At 39.0% G+C, this 10,629-nt stretch overlaps 1 protein-coding gene across 1 annotated transcript; it reads right to left on the reverse strand.

Annotated features, from left to right (window-relative positions):
- Nucleotides 1-5,078: 5,078 nt before the first annotated feature.
- On the reverse strand, nucleotides 5,079-10,418 carry LOC110702148 (coiled-coil domain-containing protein 25-like). Its single transcript, XM_021879824.1, has 6 exons — nucleotides 10,084-10,418; nucleotides 8,309-8,436; nucleotides 6,456-6,559; nucleotides 6,240-6,327; nucleotides 6,046-6,107; nucleotides 5,079-5,617 (listed from the first exon to the last, which is right to left on the reverse strand). The coding sequence occupies exons 1-6, from the start codon at nucleotides 10,194-10,196 to the stop codon at nucleotides 5,465-5,467; spliced, it is 648 nt and encodes a 215-aa protein (XP_021735516.1). The 5' UTR covers nucleotides 10,197-10,418; the 3' UTR covers nucleotides 5,079-5,464.
- Nucleotides 10,419-10,629: the final 211 nt, after the last annotated feature.

Consider the following 10,629-nt stretch of genomic DNA (forward strand, 5'->3'; position numbering starts at 1 on the left):
AACTCTCAGCATCGCCTATATACATGCGAACGGTGTGTTAGAAAAACAACCGGCATTATACTTTGAAGGAATGTGAATAAAGTTATTATACCTCACACAGTAGGAAAAGGATGCGGTCGACGTTAAATGACTGAATCCCAGGGATAGCTTCCTTGTCCTCCTTAGGTATAGACCTCAGCATGGTCTTGGAGAACTGTTGCACATCCGACCACTGGGGGGTTTGATCTGCAGCAGAAGGTAGATTTGGTGAGAAAGCTACATAGGCGCCACCAACAGACTGCCGGTTGCCTGAGGGACCCTCCGACTGTAGCTGAGAACGAGACTTGACCCGCATGGGCCAACCAAGCTCAAAGGGGGAGTTGAAGGGGTCATCTGTACCTTGGGGATGAGGCTAAAGGCTTAGATCGCCTATAGCCGCTGCAAAATCGCCTGTAGCTTTGGGTGGCTCGTCACCGTTCGGAACCTCAAGGGCACCCGACTTGTTTGAGAGGTCTATCCCCAGACCAGCGTTCCTAATACTCTTCCCACCGATGGTCGGCGACCCTTTCTAAACGGAAACTCAGGAGCCGTCTGAGCAGAAGACACCTTTCGGGTGTTAGCCGAGCTGGTGACCTCGTCATCCGGTTTCCGTTTGATCAGCTTGGTAAAGGATTTGGGAGCCCTCTTGTCTCCATCCTGAAAAACAAATCAGACATTAAGCATACAGTCGGATTATAGCTGTCTGTATACATAAACGTGAAAATGGGGCAGGCGGTTAATACCTGGCCCTTAGCCGCCAGTTGAGCTTTCTTCTTCTCCGCATTATCCTTGCGGATTTGAGCTGTAGAGCGGGCAAGCGTCTTATCTTGATGAAGCATGCTTCTGGCGGTTTCTGCAAAAAGAACCGTCTGTCAGATCATCAAGCAGACAAGAATTCACATGTTAGAAACAGTAGAGACGGCATAAAATTGTCGGATGCATGCTCTACGTACGTCTATCGAACATAGTGCTCAGATCGCAGGCGGACAAGAACGCCTCGTCTCTCAGCCATTCACGTTTGGGTACCAAGTTCTTGGGTACACTTATTAACTCGCCGGATAAGAGGGGGTGGTTGTAAGTTCAAAGAACCCCGACTTTATTATTTTCTCATAATCCTCATCCGGAACCTTTGGGAGAGCACACTTCTGACCCAATAGATTTGGCTTTTTATTGTAACAGCGATACTCGAAGTTATCTCGCCATTTGGGGCAGAAACCAGGTAAAACATGTTCTTCCAGTCACACCACTTAGACAGTTTGTCTAAGGTCTTCAAATAGTTGGGGTAGGTGGTCAAGGTGTACCACGCCCGCCAGCTGCTTAGGCTACGGCTAATATAGTGCATATGGGCAAAAGCCTCCCTGCCGGGATGGAGGTCATGCATCTCAAATGCGGTAATGTAGCCCAAAATGTTAACCCAAGAATTTGGGGTTAATTGCCACACACACAGGCCATATCCTCTTAGGATATCCTTTATAGCATCGTGGAGGGGGAAGCGGAGACCGGTTAGGAAGGCCGCCTCATAGCAGCCGAAGTAATTGTTGGCATTCTGATGGTCATCCTTCCAGGAAATGGTACCCATTGCAGGCAGCACCCGGATGTAATAGCCCTCGCCAAGAGGACGTTTTAATTTGAAGTCCGCCAGGCCTTTTTCCATGATTGCCCTGTCTCTGGCAGACACATGGATCCGGAACGGATCCCCCTCGTTGCTCCACTTTTTTCTCTCTTCTGCCTCACTATCCTCAACCGGCGATAGTGAGCCACTACTGCTTTCCCAGAGCTAGACCCAGAAGTGGTCTCTCCCTCGTCTCTCTTAGAGACAGCTTCATCATCTTCCTCAAAGCCAAATACAGAGACGGCTTCTTCACCGTCTCCTTCTTCTGATTCAGGATCCCATCACTAGGAGTGCTGGGTGCACCTGGAAGGGATCCTCCCCCCCTCTTTAGCTGGTACTTCCTCATGGCACACCTTATGTGCCTTCTTCCCTATAGTCCGGATCAAGTGTCGTCCACCTCGTCTGAGCCATAGTGTCCTGCACATACACGGAGATGGTCGGATTTGGAGATGAACATGGGTGATCCAAACACCCAGAGATGGCACCCCCAGTCCTAGACTCAGCCGTACCAGGGGACCGGCTGACTACTGACCTAGGCTGTGTCGTGTGTGGTGTTGGTGAATCCATTTATTGAATGATATGTACACAAACGAAAAAAGTATGAAAGAGCTGAGAATGGGAGAGACAGTACCTCAAAGATTTGTTTATGAAAGTGGTGTCAAGCGTTGACCGGCTGTAACAGGCGGGCAGAAATCAAGCAGCTATTTGTGAGATACACAGACGGTTGACCGGCTGTAACCAGTTGGGCAAGAAAGGAGACAATTGTCTGGAAAGTACACAGGCGGTAGTCAGATATTCTCTCTAGAATGTTTGACTCTCTCTAGACTTTTCGAAAATGACAAAATGAGGGGGGGGGGGTGAAACCCTATTTATAGAGGGGTAAATTTAGGGGCATCCCTATAATTTCCCCCAGAAGGTGAACAGTTAAAACTATTCACTAATGCCTAAGTGACACGTGTCACAGGCGCCACGTGGCATGCCACGACACACCTGTGAGGGGCAAATGTTTTGGGTAAAAATACCCAGGACACGTGGTCCAATCAAAGGGTGACACGTGTCACCTTAGGAGAGGTTCAACATGAACCAATCCTTAGCTGACACGTGACACTCCCAATCCATGGGGAAAAAGACGCCCTTCAGGGCCCAATTCCCGAGAAAAGCCGCAAAACGGCGCAGCCCCCAAATCTAAGTCAGAATGACCTAGATAGGGGCACACTTACCAATGACCCTACAAATAGGGAGATTCACCCCACTTTGGGGACATTTATTCATTAATTACAATACAAACAATTCTTTCACATTATAGAAACCCCCTGATCTCGGAATCCGAGAAGATCTCACTTTAATTTCCGCACCATTTCACTTTCTCCGTACACGTTCTAACTTGATTGTTGGAAGCGGAACTCCACCCAACCTGAGTCTCTGTTGTTTTGCAGGTACAGGCGCCTGGAATCCAGTCTTGGTGACGTAACTCTCCCGAGGGACAAAAACCCCGAAATACACGAGTTATATGATTGTGAATTTGTGATGATAAAACATAGTTCTATGTTTTGAAAAAATTGTGCATGAACCTATAGGCCCTATCACTAGTTACTTCATAGAATTTCAGATATCATATCAAAGGGAACTTGTAAGATGAAAGTAAAACTAGTCAAGGTCTCAAGGAGATAAGAAGTGATTGGAGCAACAAAATAACTCAGAAATAGAAATTAAATCAAAGTTTTTATCCCTAATCCAAATGTTGTTAGATACAAAGATAGTCAAATTAAATTACCTTAAAGTTTTAACTTGTAAAACATCCCCATAAGTTTGTTTTTTTTTTATTAACAACGATTGATTCATAAATAAAAATCTACAAAAAGATTTATATCTAACATATACATGACAATTGAATCAAATAAAACCATCCTCTCAGCAAAGCTATAATCGTTGTCGCGAATCGTACATTCTTTATATCCTCTTTCACGTTGCTGTGATTTACAGCATTTTTCGATGAGGGGGTCTATCGATTTATTGTAGCCGTGAAATTTTTTTTCACCTAGTTCGTCTTGTTGTAATCGAAAGATTAACCTCTTTTTCGATCCCGCACAAATCTTTACCCATGAAACAATTCTACAACAATCCATCAAACAAAAAAGCAAATCCTCCCTCAAAAGAGAGAAGAATTTTTTTTTCTTTCTAAGGAGAAAAATCATCTTAAAGAAGAAGAAAAACTCTTTCTTTCGAGGGAGAAACGTTCCTCTTAGAAGAGGAAGAGTTATTATAAACCTTTAAAAAAAAAAAAAAAACCGATAGAAACAAAGATTGGGGCTTTCCACCGGTAAAAACCGATAGAAGCCCCCTAAAATTTCACAATGGGAGCTAGAGTTTTTTGATTGAGAGAGAGAGAGAGAGAGAGAGGGGGGGGGGGGGGTGGAGGAAGAGAGTAACAACATCCCGCATAAGTCCATAACATAAGAATCCGAGTTTCAATCTTATGGTTAAAACTCAATTCTGACATTGTATGACACTATGGCATGAAAGGGAATATATATATATGTTAAGATTGTTAACTACTTGTGCTTACCCACACATTAATATCAATGAAGAACAAATAAGCAAGCAACCAAGTATATATGAAGGAAACAAGAAAATATTTTAATGAAAACCCGAGAACCGAGAGAAAAGGCCAGCGATCCGCCATAGAGTAATTGCTTCATGTTTATGATGGAGATTACGAGTATTTTTCTTTTACATCAGAGATTACAAAGCTTCAATACACCATTAAAGCTCTCATCTCAATTAATCCTTTCTCACACTTTACTCTATGTGTGGGCTAGCTATTACAACTAAGGCTGTCTTTCTCTCTCCAAACAATTCTACATCTTTTCCTCTTCTCCTTTTCTTAACCTTAATGAGGGTATTTAAGTAAATTTGAGCACTACAACCCAAGACATAAAAATCAATCAAATAGACAAGAAGCTTCCATATCGTAAAAATAGAAAACACGTGAACAAGTGACCAGGGCATCTAAGCAAAAGTAAAAGAAATTTGAGCGAACTTTTCCACATATCACTTTGTACCACTTCCTCCACCGAATTTGGGAGAACCACTAACTATTTCAGGCAAACTTTAACTTCTTCCTACATGATTTATCCTTAAACCATTCTCAACAAATTGTCGATTTAACATGAAAAACTCGAATTGGGTGACTATACTGAATATAAAGTTCCTTCAACGTTTATTGGGAACAATTAATTTGATGTAGCTTACATAAATCTATAGCTACTCACAATTCTAATGAGTCATGTTACTCATGTAATAAACATTGAGCTTGACTAATTGACTCGAGATGTTTCACTCATGTAATAAACTATGAAGAACAAGAACACCTAATATGACTGTTGCTCTATCAATCCCAGCTTAAAAATACACCAAGGACCCCCAACCCGGTTAAACACGAGTCAAATCTCAAGATACAAAGGCTATCAAATACCCTAGTTAATGAGCTTAATAAAGCATTTCCAAATAACACACAAACCAAAATCAAATGCATCACATATAATCTTTTAGCAAGATTAATGCTGTCATGAACAAGAGGGAAACCATGATGAGACTCTCAAGGTACATCATCATTCTTTCTATCCTCCTATACAATGCAGCCTTTTCATGATCATCACAATAGAGTTACATGATTAGGTCTTCAATAGACTGTGATCAGAAAAAGGTAGATGCGATTCGACCAACCCACACAATTGAGAAGCAGCAAGACCAAGTGACATGTGTACAAGCTCACAATTAAAATGCAGAACTTTGCCGCTATATTTTCATAGAACAGAAGAATCTTGGATCACTTCACATGAAATCCTCCTCTAGCTCTTGCAAGGATTTCTCACCTGAAGCTATCTGTTTGTTAGACGTCATCTTGTCAGATACCATCAAATTCTTGTAGCTTCGCATCTCTGCTACCCTCTCTTTCTCTAGCCTATCCATTTCCTCTCGACGTTTCTGCAAAGCATCAAATTGAGCATTAGCTGTATTGAAACAAGATATTATCACAGGAATTAAGTCATTTAACTTTGCCCAAATAGATTAGAAAACCAGATCAAAATGACTTGTCTTGAATTCCTTAACCTTGTATAATTCTTTTCAAGTCACACTTTACCCCATTCAGAAAACAGTGGGATTACATCGTGCTCTCTACATATTATGATAATTTGTTTCAGTGCAGTTACAGGGCCCAGTGCTTTTTTCATATACATGACTGTGGCCATACAAAAGCACTGTTCCAGTACATTTGTCTATCATCTAAATAAAGCAGCGATTAATCCAATATTAATCATGAACAAGGAAAAACTCAAGTAAAAGCCACAGCCTACATGCCAGTATACAAAAGTAGAGCAACAATGTAAACAAGGAGGAAAGGCTGGACTCACCTTTTCTCTCAGCAGAGCCTTTCTTTCTGCCTTTTCAGCAGCACCATATGCTTCACGCTCAGCTGCATGCAGATAATTCACATATTATTGCACTACTACCCAAAAGAAACAGAGAATAGAAGATTGAGAAAGAAACAAGAGGGGGTGAAAGGCAGAAAGGCAGTATTACCAAAATGAGGCTGTGCAAGTATTACCTTTAAAATCTGGTGTCCTTTCCACCTTTGTTCGGTTCAGCCTATTAACGACCTCATTTATTCTCTTTTCTACACGAACAGTGCGGACCTAAATTGACAATAATCAGATCGCCATTTTTTTTATCAATAATATCAGTACACCAATAGCTTGATAAGGCAAGTTCCTAATTAGGAAAAGAATCAACAAACTTCAAGAAGATAAAGGTGAGTAATTACCATTTTTGAGTTATGGAAACCAACTTGGCCAACATCCATGGAAGCAGTTTTCTTCAAGTTGGCCCAGGGAGTGTAAACAACATCAATGTTATTCACCTTATTGCCTGTAGCATGCCATTGCAACCAATGTCAGCATACAAACATCATGCATATGTCATTTCGCCAACAAATACATATTAGCTCATCAAACCATAAATTAAAACGCCCAAGTCAGTTGATGCAAAGGTTGTGAAATGCAAGAATAAAGTCAGAAATCCTCATATTTGAGGCAGCTTACAATAAAATGCTCCAATGAAATTCTGAAAATCAAAACCTCAATACAGTAGTCTAATTACAAGATACTAGCTTAAAAAATGGACTACACTGCCCAGTCAGATGAGTATGCCGTTCATAGCCTGTTCATCTGGTGTGACTGGGGTTCAAGGATCAAACAAACCAGGAAAAACTGTCCTCAGAAAAGCAGCCTTACCCGACTTGCCAAAAACGCACCAATAAAACTTTTGAAAATCAAAACCTCACCATCATACTCCAAGAAACTAGTTTTTCAGAATTGGAGTCAAACAGGCCAGTTAGACCAAGTACTATGTTCACCTGACTAAACATTAAAGAAAAGCCCCTTTTTTGGGGTTGCTGAAAACACCCTTAACTTGAAGCGTTATTCTAACTGACACCTATAAGTGCGAATACTAAAATAAGACACCCTTACGTAGTAATTTTTATTCCCACCGACACCCAGCCTTTTTGAATCAGTCAAATATTTCATTGGTAGTTATTCCATACAAAGAGGAAAATTAGCTACAATTAACGGCTTGTTTGGCATTGTTTTTTGTTTTTAGTTTTTGGTTTTTTGTTTTTTTATAAAAACAAAAAACCAAAAACAGGAAACAAGAAAAAGGTGTTTCCACTTTTTTGTTGTCAGTTTTCCAAAATTATCATGATTTAGTAAGTTTGACTAATTCATTATATGTCATATATCATATAATTTTGAAAATAAAAAACCAAAAAACAGAAAACCACGGCGATTTCCCTAAAGTATTTGGATTCCTATAATTTAAAGGTATGAAAAATATTAAATATATATAATATTTATTTTAAAAAATAACATAATTTTGTAAGAAAAAACAAATATTGGTCTTCTCGCATAGTCCCAAATGAAAATTTAGCCCATATGTCCAGAGTAATTTGAAGGCAAACTTTGGATCATGAAGTATTATTAAGATGTCTCACTTAGAGCAACTACAATGGTTGGCTAATTCTTTTAATAGCTTGTCATGCCACATCATCTTCTACAACAATTCTAGCTATTTGTTGCTCCAATGGTTAAGCTAGTTGTAAATTAATTTATTTTTAATTTAATAATAATTTTTATCTAATAAATATTTACCAAGCTAATTAGCTCTACAAAGCTAATTTGCTTTAACAAAGCTAATCAACAAGATGTGCAACAATGGTATAGCTAATAGCTTAAGATTTTTTTCCCAACCATTGGAGTTGCTCTTACATGCCCTCTACTTGATTGCTGACAAGTAGCTGGCTAGTGGCTACTATGTGCCTTAAGGCTCTAGCATTGATAGCCTCTATGCAATTGCATGGAGAAAGTTCTTACAAGTCATTCCCTGCATACCCTACCTCATACTCCAATCCTAGTCTCAACATTGAGGTGAAAACAATGCAGACAGATGCAGCAATAATGATATTGTACACTATGGAACATACGGAAATTTAGGTATAATAACAATTCCTCCGCTGGGAAGGAGAATAGCTTCCTGCATTACGAAGTTTCTCCAATAAGATCAGTTCAACATAAATAATATATTGATGAACAAACACATTACGAAGGATTCTGGACTTGCCTTGGATGGAATTTGCTTTCACAAGCTGAGCACAGTCCTCTAACAGACCTTCCGATATGCTATCCATTGACTGACCTCTATGCAATCTAACATAGACATGGGCCGAAGACATTTTGTCCACATGGAACCTGGAAAAAACAAAATCAGCAATTTGGCTAAATCACCCTAACTGTGGGTGAAGTTGTATTGGCCAGGCTGACCAGTAAAATGTATGAGTATAATGTATAAAAAATCTCAAGGTGCACTAAGGCGATAGAGGTCCAGCTCAAGCGTGCCTCTTTAAATGCGATTTGTCAAGCTAAAAAAAAAAAAACAAAAAGCATTGTACTCTATTCTCCTAGAGCACAGGCACGCCTCTGTCAGACTTAATTACACAGTGTATGAGTGAATCAAATTTGTAATAAATGATAATTGTTACAATTAAAAAAGTAGTCATATTGGTGCACACAAGTGAATATTCATGCAAAATCCTCCACAAATCAGATTTAGCCCCCATAACAAACTAATATTGCTACCTAGTTTATGTTTTCATAAAAATAAATAAATAAATAATAAAAAAAACTTGATATTCCACTTTGACACCTAATTCTGTTGTTCTACATTTCCTGAAAAACTTGAACCATAGTGTGGAAAATGTATCCATCAATCTTGCCTATAAAGGAAGAAAAAAGAGTGAATTTCTCTATTCCATAACATAGCTACATTTGGACTTGTACACTAGTCCCTTTGACCATCTATTATGCTTTATACATAAGAAAAAAAATATAGTCAAGGGAAATTTTTTTGGATTCTTCTCTATACATTCTTTCAAGATATCAACTTCCATAACTTATACTTGTAGATAATTAATGATACGTCAAAGTTGCCCTGGGAAATGCGTAACTCTACAGGAAGCAATATTTAACCAGGAGTATTGCCGATACCATATAATCTTCACTCCCACCATCTCATTTTCTTAAGCTAACTAAGCTCCTCCTGATGAAAGAAAGGTAGTTGGTATGAAGACTATGAACTAACCAAATACTCCATGACTTTGGATGCCTATTGAATACTTAATCCAACTCTCAAGCATAAAAAAATCATCGATATACTATCTCTTTTCAAAGAAAAAACCCACGCTGATGTCAGATCAATTTGCTCTTAGCTAAGGTACAACCTTTACAAATTTTCATTCAACAGAGATCAGCAAGTAAAGATAATTCATTTAGCTCATCTAACTGCTCACTCAATCTCTTCTTCCACTGACTTCGTCAAATGGTAATGACCTTTTATCCATCTATTGAAGCAACTTAAACATCAAGATACAGCAACTACACAAATCACACTCTTCCATGACACATAGATTTTCATTTACATTAAGTCATTAACACATCACTCAGTGCGTATTGACCAAATTAACGATAACAAATTCTAATTAACATCTTCCTATCGGCGAGCAAAACCTCCAAAAAAAATCAATTTCGGTCAACAATTCCTCACCCAAATCAAAGAAACTTCCAACAAAAAATTTGCAGACTGTAATGGTCAAGAAAGTTACTCAATTTCCCATTAAAACCTAATCCAAATCAAACCCATGTCATAACTACAGCATACAAGTACTAGAAAAACCCTAAATTGACAAGAACTTGAACAGTCAGGGCTCAGGGCATTGAATAAATCACAAAATTCAGAATTTCAAATCATAATCCAATTCTAACAAAACCGAACAATCAAATTCCCGAAAAACCCCAGAACAAACATTATAATTAACAATTGAATGAGATTAGAAAGGATACCAAATGTCTTCAGGAAAGCCGTATTTGATGAGTTCTTCATTCTCGAACTTATCAAGACCCATGAAGATAGTGTAATCCCCAGCTTCGGGTCGGGCCTTGAAGTAGAACACCATCTTCTTCGATGGATGATTCTCTCTCTCTCTTTCTCTCTCCTCTCTTTCTCAGTTATCGCACAGAGTTAGGAGAGAGAAGAAGAAGAGAGACAGTTGAATGTAAAATTAAAAGAAAAAGGGCTAATTTTGAAACAAACAATTTACAGGGAAAATAGGCACAACCCCAGGAATCCGTTTGGCGTACGTTTTTCTTTTATTCCCCGTGTCTTCTCTCTTTATATTCGAAAAGATTACATTTTTTTATGATGTGTCGGATTGTTGCTTAGAATTACATAATGCAGACTACAATGAATTAATCACGAAAATAATAACCGTTTTAAATAAAGGAACGCATTGCATTTTCACGTGTTATGTTCTATTTTGGATATAAGAAGTGAGATCCATAATGCCTAAAAAGTCGAGGTCGTTGTAGAATGTCTTGACCATATAGGTA

This window comes from Chenopodium quinoa, unplaced genomic scaffold (assembly GCF_001683475.1).
Source record: "Chenopodium quinoa cultivar QQ74 unplaced genomic scaffold, ASM168347v1, whole genome shotgun sequence".
NCBI lineage: Eukaryota > Viridiplantae > Streptophyta > Magnoliopsida > Caryophyllales > Amaranthaceae > Chenopodium > Chenopodium quinoa.